Source organism: Bos mutus, chromosome 21 (assembly GCF_027580195.1).
Source record: "Bos mutus isolate GX-2022 chromosome 21, NWIPB_WYAK_1.1, whole genome shotgun sequence".
In the NCBI taxonomy this organism is placed as follows: Eukaryota; Metazoa; Chordata; class Mammalia; order Artiodactyla; family Bovidae; genus Bos; species Bos mutus.
The window spans coordinates 33,010,241-33,033,537 of record NC_091637.1 but is presented as its reverse complement, the minus strand read 5'-3'; the positions used below and the strand labels follow the sequence as shown (position 1 = coordinate 33,033,537).

At 58.5% G+C, this 23,297-nt stretch overlaps 1 protein-coding gene across 1 annotated transcript; it reads left to right on the top strand.

Annotated features, from left to right (window-relative positions):
• Positions 1-224: 224 nt before the first annotated feature.
• CSK (C-terminal Src kinase) lies at positions 225-19,271 on the top strand. The gene is made up of 13 exons (XM_070358615.1): positions 225-841; positions 14,375-14,454; positions 14,778-14,891; positions 14,996-15,108; positions 15,423-15,642; positions 16,401-16,494; positions 16,704-16,769; positions 16,851-16,950; positions 17,045-17,135; positions 17,589-17,662; positions 17,752-17,947; positions 18,054-18,140; positions 18,391-19,271. The coding sequence occupies exons 2-13, from the start codon at positions 14,440-14,442 to the stop codon at positions 18,571-18,573; spliced, it is 1,353 nt and encodes a 450-aa protein (XP_070214716.1). The 5' UTR covers positions 225-841; positions 14,375-14,439; the 3' UTR covers positions 18,574-19,271.
• Positions 19,272-23,297: the final 4,026 nt, after the last annotated feature.

Here is a 23,297-nt window from a genome sequence, read left to right as displayed (position 1 = left end):
CTGGCCGGACCTCCCTGAGGGACCTTCGGGAGCCTCAACGCGGGCGGGCAGGCGGGGGCAGGGCGTGCGCGCGGACACACCCCCCGCAGTGTCCCCGGCGCCCGGCAGGGGGCGCTGCTCCGTCGGCCCACGCCCCGCCGCGCGCCGGGCCGGCTCCCTCGCGCAGGCGCGGTGCCGCGGGTGGAGGATCCGGGCCGCGCTTCCTCTCGCCAGGCCTGCGAGCTTCCTCCCAGCGGAGCCCAGGGCCAGCCGAGCTTGGCCGCTGCCGCCGTCGCCGCCGCCGCGACCGCCGCCGCCCTCCCGGTCTCGCCCCACCCCGCACCCCGCGCGGAGGTCTTGCTGGGGTGGGGTCCGAGCGGGGCGGTCTCCCGGCCGCGCCGCCGTCGGGGCCACCCCCCCGGCCAGCGGTCCCTCCCGCCCCAGCCAGCCTGTGGCCGCCGGAGCCTCCGGGGCGTGGAACGCGGGGACCTTCTGCGGCGCCCCGAACCAGCGTCCGGGGCCGCCCCGGGCAGCCGGCGCGACGTCCCCGCATCGAGCCTCGGTGGCGGCGTTCGGAAGCGGAACTCTGCCGGGGCTGCGCCGGCTACATTGTTTCCTCCCCCCCGACTCCCTCCCGCCCCCTCTCCCCCGCCTTTCTTCCTCCCCGACCCGGGCCGCGCGGCCATCCCCCTGCCTCTGTCTGGCCGTCCCTCCTCCCCCTCCTCTCGCACCCAGACCTCTTTGTACCTCACCACCCGGGGACCCCTGCGCCCCTCCCCTCCCCGCTGGCCGCATGGACCGTCCGGCAGGCCGCTGATGCTGCCCGCAGCGAGGTGGCCCGGACCGCAGTGCCCCGAGAGAGGTGAGTGCCTGGCGGGCCGGGAGGGGAGGTGGGCGTCCGGGTGCTTCCCGGAGGGAGGCGGGCGGAGGTCGCTCGTCCCGCTTCTCTTGCAGCTGCCGTGGCGTCCACACCCATCCCCCACCTCCCTTACCCCCCCTCCTTCCCGGGTTCGAAATCTCCCGGGAGTCCCTGTCAGCCGGACTGGGAGGGGAGCGCACGAGGGAGGTACTGCCTTTCCAGCCCCACAGACTTGTCTCAGGCCACCCCGAGTGTGTCTTCCCCCCACCCGCTTCGTGGGTGCTGGCTGGAGCCTGGAGGGAGGGGGTCAGCATGGACCAGGGCCCTCGGAGAATGGGCGGTTTGCCTTTCCCTGCCCCGGGCCTCCCTGCAGGTTCCTCGGCCTGCCTGGTTCTGACCCCTCCCTCATTCCCCCCCGCGGAGGCCCTGCTGTCTCCAGGAAGCCCAGGGCCCAGCCACCTTCCTTGAGCCTCTGCCAGAGGTTGAGCCTGTCACCCTGAGCCTCCCAGAAGACTAGGCCTAAGCCAAGGGACCTCTGACCCTAGGGTGGGGAAACTGGGCAGGGCCTGTGTCTTGGGTGGAGGTGACACTGGGCATTATTAGGACCATGCCCCCACCTGCTGGCAGCCTTGTCAGCCCATTCTCCCAGGCTCCTCAGGGCCCAGGCCAGGTGTCAGGAAGGGGCGTGCCCAGCCATCGGATTCTTGAAGCTTAACTAGGGGTTTCTTTCCCCTCCCTTTCTGTAGACCAGGGAACTGAGGCTTAAAGGGGGAAGTTCCTGTCCCCGGCCTCTGGCAGAGTTAGGTTGTCGGTCCTCTCATTCCCCCCACTCTGCAGGGCTGGACTGCTATGGGCAGAGGGAAACGATACAGGTACCTTTATCCATGAGGGACATAAGCCCCCCAGCCTGGCCATGGGACCTTGTGGGATGAGCACGTGCTCCCTTACAGAGGGCTGGAGAGAAGTGAGAGGGCTTCCGGCCTCAGCACTGCCTTGTCTGGGCTCAGGCAGCATCGGCTCTGCCTATGGGGTTTCCCCCTGCTGTCTGAGGCTGGGTCCCACTCATGGGATGTGGCGAGTGCGTGGGGGCACCCGTGGGGTGTACCCCTGCTTCTGAGCTCAAGCAGTCCAGTGGGCTGTCCTGACTCAGCCCTCCTGTACACCTTTGGCTCAGCTAGTGACTAGGATCTGGAGGGAAAGACAAAAACCCTGTAGGGATCACGCTACCGCCTTGGCATCAGAGCATTGTCAGAGTGGGGACATCCAGATGGTCTCTTCCAAGCTCCCCACACCCTAATGGTCCCAGTATCTTTCTTGGTAGGGGCCCCAGCAGGAACAGGGCGAAGGTGGAAGGAGGGAGATTGGGAGTGTGGCAGGATCCTCTTGCTCCTAGAGGTGTGGGGGTCCCCTGGAGGATACAGGGCGGTGTTTGGGGCCCCGGGGGCCACCGGCAGGTTTATCCTGCTCAGGTCTCTGCTCTTGATTGCTGCTGTTTCCGGTTGCCCTGACAGGCACAGTGGAGGGTTCACAAATGTGGTGGGTCTGTGAGGTTCCCCTCACCCAGCCCTAACTTCCTTTCCAACCCGAAGGCCTAGGGCTGAAACCTGACCTGGTTGGATGCCTGTGAGCTGTCAGGTGCAGCCCAGGGTCCCGAGGCCCTTGTAGAAAGGGTCTGGCTTCAGGAAGCGTGTGTGCAGGGATTCACTTTTTCTCTGGCGAGCTTGGTGTCTTCCTCCCTGCTCTTCTGTCTGCGTTGGACCTGGGACTGAGAAGGACCGAGAGAGGGTCTCCAGCATCACTGCAGAGGGTACCAGGCTCCTAGGGGTTGAACCATCCCAGAACAGACCAGAGTTTGGGCAGAGACAGCCCCAGGGCCCACAGTGTGACGTGGCTGCCCCCTGATCGTCCAAGACGGCTGAGGTCCACTTCTTGGCTCCATCTTTGGGCCTTGGCTTCAAAGAAATAACCCAAAGGTGCTTGATCTGCGAAAGAGAAGGTAGGGAAGGACCCTCGTGTGTCTCAGGGGCTGTCCCAAATCAGAAAGGCCATTCCTTGAAATCCCAGACACCAGGACCAGAGCTAGGGGACAGGCAGGTCCCCAGAACGCAAAGCCTGAGTTGCTTATGAGAAAACTAAGTGTGTAGGTATGTAGTGTTAGGGTGCTTAATTTAGAAAGTAACAAAACAGCACTACAGACCATTTAGAGAACGAAAAACTCACCCACTGTTTCTTCCCCAGTGCCGTGGCTGTTAGTATCTTGGAGTTCCCAGCCCATCTTTCGCTGATCTTTTTTTCCTTCGTCGCTGTTGTCATTTGGGTGTGTGTGCCTTCACACCTTTTTTCATTTAATACTGTTATCTGGGCATTTTCTCATGTTGCTACGCAGTCTGTAACTTTGCCTCTAAAAAGCTACGGAATATTCCGGACAGCTCTGCCATAGCGGCGATACTCCAACCCTGTTCCCAGGTTTGTGCACTGTTGTTGCCCGTCTGTCGCTGCTGTAACTGTTGTTACTACAGGCCCCCATAGCCGCCGAGGGTATTGGAGAGAGTAGGCAACTTGGCACCCAGCCAACAAGTGACTCCAGGCCCAGCTGTGCCATTGAGGCCAGGGTAGAGGGATCTTGGGCAGGTCATCCTTGGAGCCAGATTTCCTTTATATACACAACAGCAATCCCTACTTCAGAGGGTAGTGTGCGGACACTGAACTAACTAACCCAGGGACTGGAAGGTGCCTGGCACAGCCCCTGGCGTCCACTAGATGCTCTGTAAGAAGGGTAGGCGTTGTTGAGAGAGTGCCCACAGCCGGCTGCCTCGGCATGTGCAGAAGACGCCAGGGCCAGGGTTGGCTGATGGCTCACCTAACCGAGGGTGGTCTCTGCCCAGGGAGCCCTTCTGAAACCCTGTGTTCAGAAACTGCTCTGGCCAGTGTCCTGTCGCCCCTCTCTGCCTTCCACCCGCCCCATCACCATGTGGAAGATGGGCTATGGGTTGGTTTCTGGGGCCTGGCCCTACCCCTTCTCCTTCTGTTCTTCCAGCATCAGAGCTGAATGAATGAGGCCTCTTCTCTGAAAGCCTGGCTGCCTCCTGTCCCTCAGCTTCAGCTACTTCCTAGGCTAGCCCCACGTTTCCCCTGTAGAGACAGGGACCTACTCCCTAGGAAAACTTGAGTACTGGGCAAGGAACTCCAGGCATCCTGAGCCTCAAGCCAGGGACAGCCATGCCAGCTGCATCCTCCCACCAAGCAGCTGAAGGAGGGAAGAAAGCCGGGGCCAGGGGCCACAGACTCCAGAGCCTCCCAGCTGGGAGCTGAAGGGAACATAGATGGTCCACAGATCACTGGGAAATCTCGGGTGTTGGCAGCCCTCTCTCTGGCAGATGCTGCCCAGGTCTAACCTGAGTGTGTACTGCTGTGACATTACTTGCTTCCTCTTGTTCTGCTTCTGTAGAATGGGGGTGGGGGTGTGCCTTCCTAGCGCCACCCCAGGAACACTAGGAGGAAACCAGTCTCAGATCGGCACCCCCGGGGCCTATGAGACCATAGCCCAGATGACCAGCATGGCTCAGGAACAACGTAGGCAGAGGGTCCTTCCCGAGGTGGCTCCTTCAATGCAGAGGGCTCCCCGGTGCCTGACCTCAGGCTCCGGCTGCCAGACTTTTGCCTTTGGAGTGTCTGCCTCCTGCCTGGTCTTGGCGCAGGGGAAGTGGGCATTACAGTTGCCCTCCTGTCCCACAGCCCGGGCTGGGATGAGGTCACAGGGTGCGGTCCTCTCCACGATGCTGGCCTGGCTGGGGTGAGCACTTTGGGTGTTTCTCAGTGCCCCTGTTTCTTGGTTGGGGACAGGATGGGTGGAGGAGCAGGCCACCCCTCCATCCCAGGCAGGGAGCACCGCCTCCCCTCCTCCTCTCCTCTGGGTCCCTTCATCCAAGGGCTGGAAATAGAATCCGCTAAGTAATGATTAAAGTCAAATTCAGACCTAAAAATAAAGAGCTGGTGAGGAAGAGCTAGTGTGCTCCCTGTGTGGCTTAGGGGAGAAGCAAGCAGGGCAAGGCTGGCTGCAGAGGGCCAAGCCCTTCTTCCCAGGAGAGGCCAGAGCCCGCTGCGGGACCAGGAGTACTCCACTAATTGGGGGAGGGTCCCTGGCTTCAGGCATACCGCAGCCCATACCAGTCAGGGCCATGGTGGCAGAACCAGGGAGAGAAATCCCATTTTTCCCATGGGCAAACTGAGGCCCAGGAGGGCCAAGTGGTTTGTCCAGTGACTGTCCAGGAGCTCCCCTTGGCAGGCCCCGGGAAGCTGGGGGCCCCCCTGTGCAGCCCAGCTCACCCTTCTGCCTGCTCAGTTTCTCTTCCTGGTTTTGAGGTCCTGTGATGAACGTGGCTTCTCATCACACACCAGCTCTGAACGCCTCGGTGGGGCTGGGCCTCCAACCGCAGCTTCCCTCCGCCTCCCCCTCCCCTTCCGTGCCCTGGGCCTCCAGACACAAAAGAGAGGCTGCCTGGCGCACCCCCCACCCCCTGCCGGTCTGCTCTCCACAGGATTGGAAGCCCTGCCGGTGGGTGAAGACCTGGGTGTCACCTGACACCTGCACCCCCTGGCTGCTGCTTCTCAGCCCAACCTCTGCTCCTCACCCAGGCCCGGACATCTGTGGGCCTGGCCTGTGCTGGCCATGCCACAGGGAGAGTGGAGGGGACAGGGAACCCTCAGAGCCCCCTGCCAACCAGTATAGGAGCCCAGGCTCAGAGAGGAGTCAGCTGGGGGAGGCCTGTGGTTCTAACTTCCTGGCAGGGCTGGGGGGAGCTCAGAAGCTGGGGATCTGCGTAGGCTGGAGCAGCCAGGAGGACTTCCTGGAGGGGCAGGGCCATGAAAATCAAGAAGCATTAGAGAAAGAGGTGGGTGGGGGCAGAGGTCCTTGGCCGGAGCCCTTACTCTCTAGGGCTGCTGACTTCTCTAGCTGCTGTGTGGCCCTGGACAAACTCTTGGCCTGTCTCTGCAAGGCAGGATATGGCACAGATGTAACCCGTGCTTCCCAGAACAGGAGGGCCGGCCGGTCCCCCCTCAGCTGCCCTCCCGCACCTGTCTGTCCAGGACGTCATCGGTCCTGCCCAAGGAGAGGGTGGAGGGTTTGCTGACCAAGTTCAGACAGGCCTGAACTCAAACCCTCACTCTCCCCCTTGGAAGCTGGGTGATCGTCCTCAGCTGGGTGCCTCCTCTGTCAAGCAGATAAGGGGTTTTCTGAGGGTGAAGTAACGAGGGCAGGCTTGGGTCAGTAGGCTCTCGCTCCGTGCTTTCACTTTTACAGTCCATCCCGTGGGGGAGGGTGTTGGTAGCCCTTCTTCTCCTTCCCCTGGGCAGCATGGCTGTATGTTCTCTGAGACGGGGGGTGGAGACCAGAGACGGGAATCTGGGGGTCAAAGTTCTAGGCCACTCACCGGCCACTGGGCCACAGTCTCCCCACCTGTAAGGTGACTAGGGTGAGGGACAAGGACAGTCTGGTTTTCAAGGGTTCGTTGGAGACCAGTGCTGAGAGGCCATATGTAAATGTAGTCAAATGAAGATGCAAAGACCACAGGCTGTGCCGAGGGGTGTGGCGGAACTGAGGTCTGGGTTAGGGCCCTGGGGAGCCCTGGAGTCCCCCCCTGCCCAGCGCATGTAGGTAATTAGGCTCCTGAGCGGTAATTAGAAACCTTTCTGGGCCAGGAGTGACAGCCTCCAGCCACAGCAGTGCCTGGGGGAGGAGGCACCCCATTAGGCTTCTCTCCTCCAGCCCCCGCCTCTCCCAAACCGCTAGACGGGATTTCCGGTCCCACTGAGCCACTGGGGGGCAGGAAAAAAGCCTGTGAGTTGCTGTAGTTTGGTTTTTAACATTTTTTAGCCATTCGTCTCACCCCTCCCTTTAGGACTGGGGTGCTGAAGGCTGAGGGAGCCCTGGGGTGGGGGGTGGGCCGCACACACCAGAGGCAAAGTGAGTGGGACCCTCCTTCCAGTCCTCTCCTGACCCCCAGGGAGGTTCAGGCCTTTCCAGGGTCTTGTGCCCAGTTTTGCTGCTACCCGGCCCTGAGACATTTTGTGTAGTGGGTATGCTGAGGGCTCTGGGACCACCCGTCCAGCTTAGTGGGAACCAGCCCCTACCTCCGCCCTGGTGTGTGGCCAGGGGCATCACAGTGCCGTCAGCCTGGGTGCCCCTTGCAAAACCAGAGGCGGGGCTGATTGTGCAGCTGCCAAACCAGCTCAGCTGCTGGCGTGCCCCGCCCTCCTCAGGTGCTGTCCTTTGCTGGGGTGGGGGGTGGGGGGGTGGAGGGTCGCGCCCAGTCAGAAACAGCGCTGCTTGTGTCTGCCCCATACCTGTCAGCGGCTTCCAAACTGCCTGGGTTCAGAGCCCCTGTAGACCCCACCCCGCGCTTCTTCATTCTCAGCTAACCCTCTGCGTACCACGGTTTGAAATTCGAATCCTGGCCTGATCTAGCACAGTCGCTTCTACCTGAGATCACCTGAGATCCTCCCAGTCCCCTGCTAACACCACCCCCGCAACGCTCCGCTTCCCCAGTGGCCCCGCCCCTGCTGAGGCATCCCTTGCACACCTGGCCGTCATTGACTGACCACCTGGCAGCTCGGAGATCAGCAGCAGGGCTGGGCACCAGGGAGAGAAGCCGAGTAGCATTCTTGGGGTCCCAAGGGCAGGACCCTCCTGGGCCCTTCCCCTTCCTGGCCATACTGACCCACCACACGTGGGGCTGGGCATACAGGGAGGCTCTTGAAACGATGGCTCAAAGAACGAGAGGGCAAGGTGGACCGGCTTGTTGCCTCCAGCGGGCTGCCCCCGCCCTCCAGCGGCTCCAGCCGGGTCCTATGGCTGGACCAGAGTCTCTGGGGACCGTGGCCCCCGAGTCCCCCCCAGGTCTCCTGTGCACTTCCCTTTTCAGTGGGTATTTTTAGCTGGGTGTAAACAGTTACTGAAGGCTCCCACGCCCCACTAGGCAGTGGAGTTTTGGTGAGGGGGGCAGGGCAGGAGCCCCTTGACCTACTCTGGCCCTCAGCACGTGCTTGGCTCTGGGGTCTACAGCTGCCCCAAAGCAGGAAGAGGGCAGTTTCTGGGCTTCGCCCCTCCCTGGCAGCCTGGGCTCCCAAGAAAGCCTGCCTGAGGCTGCGGCCACTGACCTCAGTGCTTGGGCACAATGCCCAGCCTGTTCCCGGGACCCCAGCACAAGGACTGCTGGGAGCAGGGTTTGGGGCAGGAAGTAGGAGTGAAAGCCCCCTGTCCCCCAGCTCTGTGGGGGTGGGGTGGCAGCTGCTGTCCTTTTGGGGTTAAATATAGTCCTGTCGGTTGTGGGACCACAGTGTGGTGCAGCCAGCCTAGCTTCCCCCTGTTGTTTGTTGGTTCCTTCATTCATTCAGTACTCAATCACGGCCCAGCCGCTCTGGGCCTGGCCCCTGCTAGGACGTGAGTCAGCCTGGCTTTACTCCTGCAGGGCTCCCAGGCCAGGGTCGGGGAGGTTCTCACTGGACCATGAGACGTGAGAGGCTCTGGAGGCCTGGAGCAGCCAGCCACCACAGCCAGGTGACCATGGAAGACTCCTGGCATAAGTCAGTTTCCAGAAGTTGTTTATTTTCTTACTAATCGCAATTTTTGCTTTTTTTCTTGTTTTTTAATTCACTAAGTCATGTCTGACTCTTTTTTGACCCCATGGACTGTAGTCTGCCAGGCTCGTTTGTTCGTGGGATTTAGATTCTCCAGGCAAGAATACTGGAGTGGGTTGCCATTTCCTCCACCAGGGGGTCTTCCCAATCCAGGGGTTGGACCATATCTCTTGTGTTTCCTGTACTGGCAGGTGGATTCTGTACCACTAAGCCACCTGGGAAACTCAGTCGTAATTTTTAGGGGGGAGGTAATAGATACACGTATGGATGTGAGAGTTGGACTGTGAAGAAAGCTGAGTGCCAAAGAATTGATGCTTTTGAACTGTGGTGTTGGAGAAGACTCCTGAGAGTCCCTTGGACTGCAAGGAGATCTAACCAGTCCATTCTAAAGGATATCAGTCCTGGGTGTTCATTGGAAGGACTGATGCCAAAGCTGAAACTCCAGTACTTTGGCCACCTCATGTGAAGAGTTGACTCATTGGAAAAGACTCTGATGCTGGGAGGGATTGGGGGCAGGAGGAGAAGGGGACGACAGAGGATGAGATGGCTGGATGGCATCACCGACTCGTTGGACATGAGTTTGAATGAACTCCAGGAGTTGGTGATGGACAGGGAGGCCTGGTGTGCTAAGATTCATGGGGTCGCAGAGTCGGACACGACTGAGCGACTGAACTGAACTGAATAGATACATGGGCTTCCCTTGTGGCTCAGCTGAAAGAATTCACCTGCAATGCGGGAGACCTGGGTTCGATTCCTGGGTTGGGAAGATCCCTTGGAGAAGGGAAAGGCTACCCACTCCAGTGTTCTGGGCTGGAGAATTCCGTGGGCTGTATAGTCCATGGGGTCTCAAAGAGTCAGACAGGACAGACAAGTGACTTTCACTCACTCAATAGATACATGTTGTTAAAAAAACAAATTAAAGAACAGACAGCAGATATACAATGAAAAGGAAGTTGCCCTGAACTTGATCCTCACTCCTCCTTCCCCCTCCCAGAGATAGATAACCTCTGTTATCAGCTTCTTTTGTCTTTTAGCGATAATCTGTGCATTTCTGAGGTCAGGGATGAATGGTATGTCCTTTGGAAAAATAAGGATTGTAATATACCATGGATGATGTCCTGCACCTTGCTTTTTTTTTTTTTCCTCCAGTCTTTGAGTTTTTCAGACCTACCAAAAAGCTAAAATAATAGTATAATAAATACCCATATGTGGGCTTCCCTGGTGGCTCAGATGGAAAAAGAATCTGCCTGCAGTGCAGGAGACGTGGGTTCAGTCCTTGGGTAGGGAAGATCCTCCGGAGGGTGTGGCAACACACTCCAGTTTTTTTGCCGGAAGAATCCCATGGACAAAGGAGCCTGGCAGGCTGCAGTCCATGGGGTCACAGAGAATCGGACACAACTGAAGCGACTTAGCACACACACACAAATACCCATATATACTTCACCCAGATGCACCGGATTTTAACAGTTCGCCACATTTGCGTTACCTCTTCTTTTGTGTACTAGACATATGTATATACTTTGTTTTTTTGCCAATTTGAGTGTGAGTTTGCAGGCATCATACCTTCCTCTTCTAAGTATTTTAGCACAGATCTATTATATAATCACAGTACCATGATCACAGTTAAGAAAATTAACGTTAATCCTATCATATTATCTAACGTTTTCATTTTTCAAGGTTGTCCCCAAGTGACCTTTATAGCTATTTTTTCCCTCTGATCCAGAATCTGATTCAGAATCACTCATTGAGTCTTGCTGTCGTGTGTCTTTTTTTTCTTTTTCAGCTTTATTGAGATATAATTGCTATTTAGTGTTATGTGAATTTGAGTAGTGTACAGTGTGAAGATTTGATACAGATGTATGTTGTGATACGATTACCACAGTAAGGTTACCCCCTAACACACCCCTCACCTCCCGTAGTTACCATTTTGTTGTGTCCTGTTTCTTTGGTGTCCTGCTTAATCCAGAACATCCCCCAGCCTGTGCTTGTTTGTTTTGTCTTTAATGACCTTGACTCAAGGCAGGCCGGATATCTGGGCTCCCTAATTGGAGTCAGGTTAAGCGGCTCTGCGGCCATGGCACAGAAGATGCCATGCCCTGCTCAGGGCGGGAGGCACTCTGTATGCTCCTCTCCTCATTGGTGCTGCTCCGTTTGATCACTTGGTGAACGAGGCATGGGCCACATCTCGCTGTGCTGGAAGTGCTGTTTCCTCTCTCTGGTTAGTCTGGAGCGTGGTCCCTAGATGCCATGTCACTGTCCTGCACCCCTAGCAACATGTCCTTCATGATCTGAGCTGGTTATTTGCCATTTCTACTTACTCTTTCACGGGGAGGCTTCTGTTTCAACACCTTGAGATCCGTCTTGGCCCTGTCTCAGCTGGCCTTTTTCCCTTTGGGGGATATCTGGTCATTTATTTACTTGGTTCCTTATTAATGGACATAAAATCTGTCTCCCAGCCTCTTGCTACACCCATCAGTGCCGCAGGGACTGTCCTGCTACGTGTTTTTAGGCACCTGTATAACCCCAAAGGTTGAGTGGAAGTTCCTTGGGTAGAGAATGGGGAGGGGTGGAGAGGGAATGCCAAGGCAGGGAGGCAGAGTCCTAGGAGCTGCAGGTGATAAAGGGATCTGGCTCACGTGCTGGAGAGCCAGTGAGTCCCAGAAAGCTCAAGGGACTTCCCCAAGGTCACAGAGCAAGTTAGTGACAGAGCAGGAACTGGACTGAGAGCCCATGCCTCCCAGGACACTGTTCCTGCACTTCTTCTGCAAAGCTGCCTGAAACAAGGTTCAGATAACCCTGGCAGGGCTCCTCTGTGCCTGACCAAGGCTGGATCAGAGGCCACGGTTTTTAGCGGCCCCTCCCAGCCGCTGACTCTTGGCCTCTGACCTGGAGGGGGATAGCCCATCTGGACCCTCAGGGCCCTAAGGACAGGGTCGTCCTGGCCTCATGACTTCGCCAGGGAGGAGCCATCAGAGAGTATCTGCAGCTGCCTCCAGCAGGATATCTGTGTGAAGAAAGCAGGCTTCAGAGCAGCCCTGGAAGCTGCAAGGTTGTCACCAATCCATTGTACAGGTGGGAAAACTGAGTCCTGAAGCCATAGCCAGTTGAGCAAGGGGAAGGCTAGCTCACACCTCTCCTTTCCTGATTGTCCTCTCCAAAGCCAGACCCTCGAGGAAGCCCCCCTGACCTCTCTGGGCTCGTCCATCCCCCTGAGCACTGCTCACTTCTCCCTGTTCCCTTGCACTCTCTTTTCTAGGCCAGGGTGGTCCCAGCCTGCCAGCAACTCCATAGACATGTGTGGGCACGTTAGGCAGAGGGCACCAGGCATGGGGGTGGGATGGCCTGCTGGCTCAGGCCTCTGACACCTGTGTGAGGCAGGATGCTCACTGGAGGTGTAGCCTCAGGTAAGGCCACTTGCCTCTTGGCCTAGCTTGGCATCCTCACCTGTAAAATGGGAATAATAATAGCCTTTCTCTCAGTTGTTAAGAGGATTTGATGAGCCATAATGTGTCAAGGACAGCCTGGCACAGAGTAAGTGCTCAGCCAACATGGCCTATTATTATTTTTATTATTATCCTCAAGTCAGTGGGGAGGCGGCGGCGGCGGTGGCAGTGGCAGCTGCAGGCCGGGGAGAGAGTGTTTGCAAACTGACAGCTGAGAGGGTGACTAACGGCGCCTCAGCCTCCGCGCCCTCTGTGGAGGGAGGGGGAGACATGGGGATGAGGAGAGCTGGCAGAACCCCTATGCAGAAGGGCTTGCAGGTTGAGGACCCAGCCAACCACAGAGCGACCCCAATTCAAGTTCCAGACCATCACCCCTAACTAGTGGTGTGCCTTAGGGCAAGTTGTTGCAAGCTCCTGAGCCTCGGTTTCCATTTCTATGAAATGGGGGCAAGAGGAGCTCGTGGCTCCCACAGGTGGTTGTCGGGAGCCCGAAGTTGCTTCCTGTACTCATGGTGGCCCCGTCGTGTCAGTGTGTGTGTGTCTAGGGGGATCCGGTCTCCCTGCCCAGACGGCAGAGGCTGCCGCTCTGGCCTCGGGACAGGAAGCACTGTGTGTTCCGGGAGGAAGGGAAGCCCTTCATCCCCAGGCGCAGGAGGTTGATGCCAGACACTTCCAAGTCTGGGAGCTCAATCCACTCCCTCCACAGCCTGCTTGGGGGTGTCCCATCCCGACTTCGGAGTGCGAGATCCGAAGATCAGAAGGGTTGAGTTTCTCGCCTGTTGTATACTCGTCAGAGCCTGGTCTGCCTGACCCTTGCCCCAGGAGTGGGGCCTGGAAGCAGTGGTGGTGGTTCCCCTGGCTCCTTCTGGTCGCCCAGACCACACCCCCCCTGCTTAGGCCCCAGATCCCATGGCCCTCAGAAGCCAAGCTTGTCTCCTCACCTGGAATTTGAAGCCCCACATCCCTGCAGGGTCTGTGCCCTGCGGGCCCAGTACTCACCATCCCCTGCAGCGGACAACGGGGTGCTCAGACCATAGGATCTGTTTCCCACCCTCCCTCACGATGGGCTTCCAGCCTGGGTGCCCCTGCCTTTCCAAGCCCTGCGACCTTCCAGCCTCAGCTCCAGCGCTCCCTCCTCCAGGAAGCCCACCTGAGCTCTGCAGTCCTCACTCCCTTCACCCCTAGGCACTTGCATTTAAATGTCTTCTTTCACTGCTCGTGAATGTCAGCCAGGCCCCAGACCTTGTCCGTCACATGAATGAGCCTGGGAACAAGGCACATGGAGGCGCTGCTCTTCTGACACACCATAGGCATGGGAGAGCCACTGGCCCTGCCTAAGCCTCAGATTGCTCATCTGTCAGCAAAGAACAGTAGTCCCATCCCTCTGCTTCCTGAGACAGGTACACGGCAGCTCTGGGCTGTGTGTGGGAAGATGATGGTTGCAGAGGGAGTGCTGAGCTGGGGCCGCAGAGAGTGTGTGTGCAGGACGGGGCTGACTTGCTGCTCTGGGGGCATCAGGTTGGCTGGGGTCGCTTTCTTGGGGGAGTCCACTGTATTGAAGTCAACATGTACACCAGAAACTACACCAGTCTCAGGGCACAGCTCGGTGAGTTGCCAGAGCTCAGCTTGCCCCCTTGCAGTCAGCTAGCCGTCTCCTCCGAGGTCTCCATCCTGCCCTGGGAATCCCCTGATTCTGAACCTGATTCAGATGGGATCACACAGCGTGTGTGCTTCCTGCCTGGCGCCTTGGTCAGCACGATGCTTGGGCACGCGTCAGTGTTGGTCCATGGTGGCGGTTGGTTCACGGTTGCTGCTGTCCGTTGTTGTGTGAACACACACAGCTTATCTCACTCCCGGCGAGCATCTGGGCAGTCCCCAGTGTGCACTTTGTTCAGACCAGGCTCCCGTGCGCTCTCCCGGGCCTGTCTTGGCAACACCTGCCCTGCCATCTCTCGGGTGTGTGCCCGGAAGTGGGGTGGCCAGGCCATGGAGCTGGCTTACATTTGATTTCAGAGATTCTGCCTGGGCAAGTTTCTGTAGGTGACAGAACTGAGAGGCCCATAGAGGACGAGTGACTTTCCCCAAATCCCAAGGACCTCAGTGACCTCAGCCGCCCTCAGTGACTACCCTCAGTGGCCCCTCGCAGACCACTTAGCTGATATCCCGCCATGGGCTGGCAGGGCAGGTGCTACTCACCCGCTGTGATTTGTGGCCTCTGTCGGTCATTCTGTAGGCTATAAGGCCACAGTGGGCTCAGGGTTGGGGGTCCTCGGCCCTTCTCTCCTGCCCAGTGTCCGCAGCCTGCCAAGACTGGAAAGGGCAGCCCTTGCCCCAGACCCCAGCTCCAGAAGCCACTGGCATCTGTTCACATTGCTGTGGGGAGGGAGCAGGATCTCAGTGACAGAGGCGCCGTCTCTTCTCACAGCTTCCCCTCAGCCCCCACTTCTCCCCACAGCTCTCATGGTACCAAGTGACAGGTCGGCCTTCCTGTGACACGGGGACGCCAGATCTTCTAGGAAGATGTCGGCAATTCAGGTACTGCGGCGATGGGGGTCTGGTGTGGCGGGGGTCCCCATGCCACCATGGGGTGCCGAGAGGGGAAAGAGTGAGAATGCAGGTCGATGCTTTCCCCTTCTCCCCAGCCCTGGCTCTTAGCAAAGTAGAATTCAGATGCAGGCACTCAAGATGGAAGCCCAGGGGGTGAGACTCAGCTGGCAGGCGCCCAGCGCTCTGTGGAGGAAGGGCGCCTCACCCAGGCTTGTGGAGGCTAGGAGAGAGGCTGTGGCCTTGCAGGCGTGCAGGCAGGTGGGTGGGGGTTGCCCCGGGCTGCACCCGCCCACCTGCTGCCTGCCCTGCAGGCTGCCTGGCCATCCGGTACAGAATGTATTGCCAAGTACAACTTTCACGGCACTGCTGAGCAAGACCTTCCCTTCTGCAAAGGAGACGTGCTCACCATTGTGGCTGTCACCAAGGTAACCAGGGACCTCACACCCCCACCCACCACCCACCTCTGGGTTTTTGCTCCCCTGCAGGGGTGGGTGAGCCTGAGAAAGTGTCTGGGCTCCCCTCTCCCTAGGACCCCAATTGGTACAAAGCCAAGAACAAGGTGGGCCGTGAGGGCATCATCCCAGCCAACTATGTCCAGAAGCGGGAGGGTGTGAAGGCAGGCACCAAGCTCAGCCTCATGCCGTGAGTACCTCCAAGGAGCGATCAGAAGCTCCAGTCTGGGAGGGAGGAGGATGGGAGCCCTGAGTCCCCAGGAAGAGAGTCAGGAAAGCATGAAGGCAAGAGTAAGAGCTGGGATGTCCATGAGGGCCTCTCAAGAGGAAGAGCGTGGGTGCAGACCTCAGAGGGGATGAAGGGTGGGAAGCAGAGGACGAGGGCCTCAGTGCCTGTCTGAGCCACAAACCCTGAGGAGGCACCAGCCAGAGGGAGGGCCTTCAGGAAGTGGAACCCAGCACTGCCCTTGGGCTGCCACGACCCCAGGCTTGGCCTCCCTGCAGCTGGTTCCATGGCAAGATCACGCGGGAACAGGCAGAGCGGCTCCTGTGCCCACCAGAGACAGGCCTGTTCCTGGTGCGGGAGAGCACCAACTACCCCGGGGACTACACGCTGTGCGTGAGCTGTGACGGCAAGGTGGAGCATTACCGCATCATGTACCACGCCAGCAAGCTCAGCATCGATGAAGAGGTGTACTTTGAGAACCTCATGCAGCTGGTGGAGGTGAGCGGGGCCCCAGGGCCAGCTGGGTTCCGGCTGCAGCCCCACCGCCACTGGCAGGGTGACCTTGGGCAGGTCCTGCGGCCTCGGCGAGCCTGCCTTTCCCTGCGCCTCTGTAGAGCCCCTGTCGTGTGCCGGGGTTTATCTCTGACCCCACAGTGCCTCCACGTGGAGATGGCACCCCAGTATGTAGGCCAGGAAACAAAGGTTCAGAGCAGTTAAGGGACCTGCTGCTGGTCACACTGCTGTGATTTGGAGGTGCCAGGACTAGATCTAAGTCTTCTGATCCCAGAGCTAGCTTCCCTCCAGCCACTCAGAACTGTCTGCCCAACCATGTGTGTATAAGCATGTCTCCTCGAGCTCCACCTTGGTGGCCCCCTTGTCCGGCAGTTCCCAAGGCCGACTCTGCCCCAGGCAGCCTTCAGATGCCTCCTGCACCCACCCTCAGCACTGTCCCCGCCGCTGGCCTGACTTGGGGCAGGGGTCCTCTGCACACCTAGCTAGAGGCTGAGTCAGGGCTGTTGGTGAGGCCAAGTGATAGCAACAGCTGGTGTCCGTCCAGCACCTGGGGTGTGGGGTGGCGTGGGAGACAGGCTGTGTGTCTGGGCCTCCCTAACCCTGCTAGAAAATGGGGAGCCCGCCCTCCCCAAAGCAACTCGACTGGGTGGGACCAGCCTCTGCTGCCCTCTGGTGGTCAGATCAGAGTGGTGCACCGGTGGTGCACAGGGCCCGGTCCTGAGGGGCTGCCCTGCGCCCTGCAGCACTACACCTCAGATGCAGATGGCCTCTGTACTCGCCTCATCAAGCCAAAGGTCATGGAGGGCACTGTGGCCGCCCAGGATGAGTTCTTCCGCAGTGAGTGCCACCCCCACCCCCACCCCTCTCTTGCCCACCCGCCTCCTCCCCCACCCAGGCTTCCTGGCACGACCCCCATCCCAGAGGCTCTGGAGACCTCCAGGGAACCCACATGTCATAGTCCAGTCTTCCTCTGCTGCGACCCCTGCTCTGACTTAACCCCCGCTCCCTGACCACCGCCTCCCGCCCCCCTGTCACCTCCCACCCAGGTGGCTGGGCGCTGAACATGAAGGACCTGAAGCTGCTGCAGACCATAGGGAAGGGGGAGTTTGGAGGTGAGCCGGAGAGGGTGGGAGCCCTGGGAGGGGCTGGTGACTGTGGGGAGTCCAGGGAACAAGCCCCAGCTGTCTTCGCAGACGTGATGCTGGGTGACTACCGAGGGAACAAAGTCGCTGTCAAGTGCATTAAGAACGATGCCACTGCACAGGCCTTCCTGGCTGAAGCCTCCGTCATGACGTGAGTTGGGACAGGGGGTGGGTGGGGAGGTCGCCCCGGAGCCGGGAGGTGATGGGGAGGCTTGGCAGGCTCTGACCACCCTGTCCCGCCATAGGCAACTCCGGCATAGCAACCTGGTACAGCTTCTGGGCGTGATCGTGGAGGAGAAGAGCGGGCTGTACATCGTTACCGAGTACATGGCCAAGGTGTGTGCCTGCCCCAAGCCCCCCACCATACCCTTGGGCCCATGCTCCCTCAGTCCCTGCTCTCCAACTGAGCTTTGAAGTCACTGGGGCTTGGCTTTTGTCCTGGCTCATCATTTATTCACTGGAGGTGACCAATGGCATGACCATTCCAGGACCATGGAAAAGCTGTGTCACCTCACCAAACTTCAGGTCCTCGTCTGTGAAGGGAGGTAGTAACAAAGCTTTCCTCAGAGATTTATGAGAATTAAGAGACAGTGCATGAAAATTGCTGAGTGCAGTGTCCAGTGTGTAGGATCTGATAATCTTTCAGAAGTGATGCCCTGACCTTTCCCCTGCCCCTTCGCTCTCCTCACACCTCCCGTGAGTGTCACCGTTTACCCAGCCCCAAGTACCCTGAGGTCTGGAGGGCAAGTCTAACCTATGCGGCCTGTTGGTCTGTCTGTCCTGCCCCAGGGGAGTCTAGTGGACTACCTGCGGTCTCGGGGTCGGTCGGTGCTTGGCGGAGACTGTCTCCTCAAGTTCTCACTGTGAGTGAAGCAACCTGATTGGGGGTGGGGGGGAGCTGCCCTGCTACGGGACCCCTGCCTGAGGGGACGTGTGGGTGGCTCACCCCCAGAGACGTCTGTGAGGCCATGGAATACCTGGAGGGCAACAACTTCGTGCATCGGGATCTGGCTGCCCGCAACGTGCTGGTGTCTGAGGACAATGTGGCCAAAGTCAGCGACTTCGGCCTCACCAAGGAGGCCTCCAGCACCCAGGACACGGGCAAGCTGCCGGTCAAGTGGACAGCCCCCGAGGCCCTAAGAGAGAAGGTGGGTGGGCTTCTCCTCTGGGCCTGAGCAGTGGTGGATGGGGTTCCTGGTCACCCCCACCCCCAGTTCCCAGGATCTGACACCGCCTCTCCCATCCACATGGCAGAAATTCTCCACCAAGTCTGATGTGTGGAGTTTCGGGATCCTTCTCTGGGAAATCTACTCTTTCGGGCGAGTGCCTTATCCAAGAATTGTGAGTGTGGGCACTGGGGCTGAGACTGGGGCTTGGAGAAAGGGGAGGGTGGCAGGGTGGGGGCCCTCACTGGGCCCTGCCTCCCCCATCTGAGGCCTGGAAGCTGCAGACCTGCCCTGGGGTCCTCTCAGGGCGCCCCCGGGACCTGGATCTGAGACAGAACTAGGGGTGTCGTGGAGAGGAGTGCTAAGTAGGGGTCCCCTCGGGGTCAGGCCTCGCACCGACTCACACCACCCCCACCTCTGCGCAGCCCCTGAAGGACGTCGTCCCACGGGTGGAGAAGGGCTACAAGATGGATGCCCCCGACGGCTGCCCACCTGCAGTCTACGAGGTCATGAAGAACTGCTGGCACCTGGATGCCGCCACGCGGCCCTCCTTCCTGCAGCTCCGCGAGCAGCTCGAGCGCATCAAGACCCACGAGCTGCACCTGTGACTGCGGCCTCGCCCGGGCCGAGGGCCTGAGGGCCTGCAGGGACTGAGCCGGAGAGACTGCGGACCTCGCACCCCCGCTCGCTGGGCCCAAACCTGAACTGAGCCCAGCAGGAGGCCGCTGGGCCTCTTTCCTGTCCCAGCCCGTGCCCCCTCTGGCACCCGGAGACCCCGCCTAGGCCTGGCACCTTCTTTCATGGACCCACCTGTGGGGCTTTGGGAGCCCTGCCCTCGGGCCCGGATGGGAGGAGGCTGAAGAGCCGGGGGATAGACGCCCTACCGTGGTCAGGCTCCCCCTGGCCTCCCATCTCTCGCCTTCTTAGAGTTTTATTCCTTTTCTTTTTTTGAGATTTTTTTTTTCCGTGTGTTTATTTTTTATTATTTTTCAAGATAAGGAGAAAGAAAGTACCCAGCAAATGGGCATTTTACAAGAAGTACGAATCTTATTTTCCTGTCCTGCCCACGAGGGTTGGGGAGACCAGGCCCCTCTCTAGGGCCCCATCGCCCCGGCCCTGTTTCCCCCCCCCGTGTCCCGTGTCCGTGTCGCCTCGGTCGCCCCGTGTCTGCGCTTGACCATGTTGCAGTGTTTGCATGCGCCCGAGGCAGACGTCTGTCAGGGGCTTGGAGTCCGTGTGCCGCTGCCGCCCACCCACCTGCCTTGTGAGATGGAATCGTAATAAACCACTCCATGAGGACCCCGCTGCCCGGTCTCGGCGCTTCATCCACCGAGCCTGCCTATCCCACCCGGCCCCCCATCCCTGTGCCATCTTGTCCATCCCCCTGTCTCTTGTGAGTGAGGCTGTGCTTGCCCTGTGAGGGGGGCAGGGTGGGGAGCACTGCGGGGAGATGTAGCCACCGCCTTGTGTCAGCTGCACGAGCGAGTGTCCTGTGTCTGCCGTGAAGGAGTTCTCACCACCTGCCTCCCTCAACGTCCCGCTGCCGGGCAGGCCTGGCCCTGGGGCCGTCCTGGGCTTGGGTCCCGCCCGCCGGCATCCCAACTGCCTCTCCTGCTGTGTTGTTCAGGCCCACAGCACAGGGAGGGCTGGAGCATGGATGCGGGAGAAAGCCAGGCCTGACGTGCTGGACATGGGCTCCCCTTGGTAGGAGGCAGGATAAACGTCTCGTGCCGATGAGACGTGACCGCGACGGGGAGGCTCTGAGCTGCTGGCCGTTCTCACAGCTCCCCTGAGACGGGGCATCGCTGACCCCGCCCCATGTGCTCCCAGCCCTGCGGGGCACAGATGGAGAAGGCAGACTGGCCCTGGGTTCTGCAGGGTCAGTGCAGAGCCTCTGAGGGTTCACGTCATTCACTGAGACAGGCAGCTCGTGGAGTGTCCCCTTGTCCTTGGGGCTCTGACCTGTCCTCTCCCAGCCTGCAGGACCTGAAATCCAGGCCGTTCTGACTGTACAGGACGCCTCGGGGCTGCTCCTCAGCCCACTGGTCGGGCCCCATCACCTCCCGCAGCTCAGTGCTGCTGCCTCGCCTCCCCCAGTTTGTTTTCTCTGCACACAGCCAGATGCATTTTTTAAAAAGCCAGACCATTCACTCAACAACACACACTTGGATCCCTGCAGTGTGGTGGGACTAGGGTTCAGCAGTGAGCAAAACGGACCCTGTGGAGTTGACAGTTGGGAAGACGATCACATAGACAAACTGAGAGGTGCTGTGGAAGAAACGAGTAGCGTGGGAATCAGACCTTATGTGTAGGTCAGGGAGGGCTTCCCGGAAGAGGCAGCATGTAAGCTGAGATGGGGAAGGATGAGTGAGAGGGTGGGTAGCAGCATTTCAAGAGGGAGGAGCCAGCAGGTTCCCTGCTTCTCAGAGGACACAGGAGAGGAAAACAGTCTGCTGTTGGGGTTAGCTGCAAGGAGGTCACTGGGGACTTTGGCAAGACTGAAGTTTGGTGGGGGTGGAGTCCGGATCACGATCACAGTGGCTAGAGGAGGTGCAAGGACTGCAGGAAGGTAGACAGTCTGTGAAGGAATCCAGCTGTAATGAAAAAAGGATTTTTAAGGCAGTAGAGGCTTAAGCAAATATGACTGCCAAAGGGAAGGACGTTTACCTCGGGATCGTGTCCACATACTGAGAGGGAGGTGGACAGTAGAGAGGGGAGGGCACAGTAGTGATTTCAAGTGGGAGCTTGCCAAGGGCGAGGTTGGCAGTTGGAATCCAGAGCATGAGGGGCAGTGGGTCTGCAATGGGAGAGGGACTGTCCTGGTGAGTTGCCGAGGAGAGGCTACCACACAGTGGCACACTGGTAGACGACTCACTCAGGCCTAGGGCCGGGGTCGGGGGTGGGGGCTCTGATCTAAAGTGTGCTGGCATCCACTGTGCCCAATACCAGAGTGGACTTCACGCTCCCAACCTGACTTTGCTGAAAGCGGGGATCTGGGTGCCTTTTGATGATCAGCTCTCACTGACTGGTCCAGAAACCAGCTCAGGTTCAGAAAGCTCCAAAGATGCCCGTGGCCATGGGGTCACAAGAGGGGCCAAGCAGATGACATAACGAATTGTGCCAAGTGTGACAAGCAAGAGTGAAGGGACGAGGTCCGGCTGATGGGGCCCTGTGGGAGTGCGGGCGCAGGGGCCAGAGATTCCACCTGGTGGGTGAGCCCCCTCCTGCCCCCAGTCCTTCATTACTTCTCCACCCCTTCACAGTTCAATTCCCCCCCTTTCTTCTCTCTCACCCTTCGCTGTGCTCTCCTGGCTGCTGGCACATCATAGACGAGTGAGAGGGTTTCTCACCCAAGGCGCTCAAGGACCTAGGGGAACCTGCTCAGAACTCAGTTCAGTACCCAGAAATCTGGTGGGCGTCACCACTGCCACCCAGGCCAGGGAGGCAGAGGACAGAGGGAGCTTCTCAGACAGTGGGGGACCGTCGGGGACAGAGAGGGAGGGTGATCCTGCCAAAGGAAGGGCACTGCCTGGACAAAGGGAGTGAGCTGAGAGGCAGTTGAGAGGCTTAAGTGTGGCCGGGGCTAAGGGGCCAAGGGATGCAGTTTGGGAGCAAGTGAGGCTAAAGAAAGCAGGGCCTAGACCCCAGCTGGCTTTGCAGGCCCCGTGAGAAGTTTAACTCTATGCAAAGATGACCAATAACAACAGGATTGGAGGCAGAGTTTGGCCAGCTCTGCATTTTAGAGAGATGATTCTGGCTGCAGTCTGGCTAGAGTGAATGGGGACAGGGAGATGGTGGAAAGGCTGACAGGCCAGGCGGGAGGTGACTGATGGAGGCCTGGGCTGGGGGACCTGGTAGGAGGTGGAGAGGAAGATGAACGCAGGTGGTGTTTACTGAGCTGAGTTCTGCCCCTCTTTGTTCTAATGGATGCATTATCTCATGTAACCCTCCAAACAACCCTTGGAGAGAGACACTATTATTATCTCCAGTTTACAGATAAGGTATGTGAGGCTTGGAGAGATTAAAACGTCAGGTAACAGTTTGAGGCTGGTGGGAGCAATTGAAGAGCTTACCAACTGCTGAGGAGCAGAAGGGGCCGTGGAAGAGTTCTGGGGACACTCCAGTCTCTGGCTTGGTAAGGTGGGTGGTGCCACCCATGACACCCCAGCCCTGGAGGAGGATGTGCTGGGGGTTGCAGAAGAGTTTGGTTTGGATTTGTGGCCTGGGAGCCTTTGTGACATCCAAGCAGAAAGGTCCCCTCCAGAGTTAAATGTTTATTTGGGCCTGTGACTCCAGGAGAAGCTGGGCTGAAAGCAGAGATTTGGGGATCGTGGGCACAGAGAAGGTGTCATGGTGTGGACGAGCTTGGCCAGGTAGCATGTGGAGCCTTTGGAGAGATGGGAGGGACCAGGAAGGGACAAGAGTGACCAAGAAGCAATTCCTGGGCTGGCTGGGGGCAGCAGAGAGGCAGGTGAGCGCTGGGGTGGGGGTTCTCAGAGCAGGGGGAAGGGAGGGGTGTCCACAGCGTTTCACGTTGCAGAGGCTGTTTGAGAAGTGTCCACTGGACGCAGAGAGCGGGCATCGTCAGGCCTTGCTGGAACAGTTTTCATGGGGCACTGGGGTGGGGCGTGCAGGAGCTGGGAGCACTTAGGGGGCGGCAAGGAAGCAGGGCTGGAGGGGAGCCCACATTTCCACAGCTCGGCTGCGAAAAGGAAGGGGGAGAAGCGAGTGGAGGTGGTTGAGGGCTCAGTGTAGAGAAATGAAGTTCTTCTTTTAGCATGTCCTAAAATTTTCCATTTGCAGCCATGGTTTTAATTAACTTGTAGAGCTTCAGTGTCTTAATTCTACTGGGGGTTTACAAAGTACAGTAAAACTTAAGCTATCCAGAATTCTTGGAGCCACTCTGGAAAACCAAAATTTATTTGGATGAAAATATTTGAGATACAGGATTTTTTTTAGCTTTTAAAAAAAAAAATCATTTGGCTGCCTCAGGGCTTAGTTGCACCACGTGGAATCTCTTGTTGCAAGATGCAGGCTTCTCTAGTTGTGGCACGTGGGCTTAGCTGCTCTGCAGCCTGTGGGATCTTAGTTCTCCGACCAGAGATCGAACCCACGTCCCCTGCATTGCTAGGCAGATTCTTAACCACTGGACCACCAAGGGGAGTCCCAGGATTTCTAATTTTTTACAAACTTCTTTCATTATGGAAATTATCAAACATATAAAAGTAGAGATTAGAATACAAGGAACCCTCACGTCCCTACTACCCAACTTTAAGAGTTATCAACTCAAGGCCAATTCTCGGCCATGCACACCCTGTTCCCCTCCTCCCAC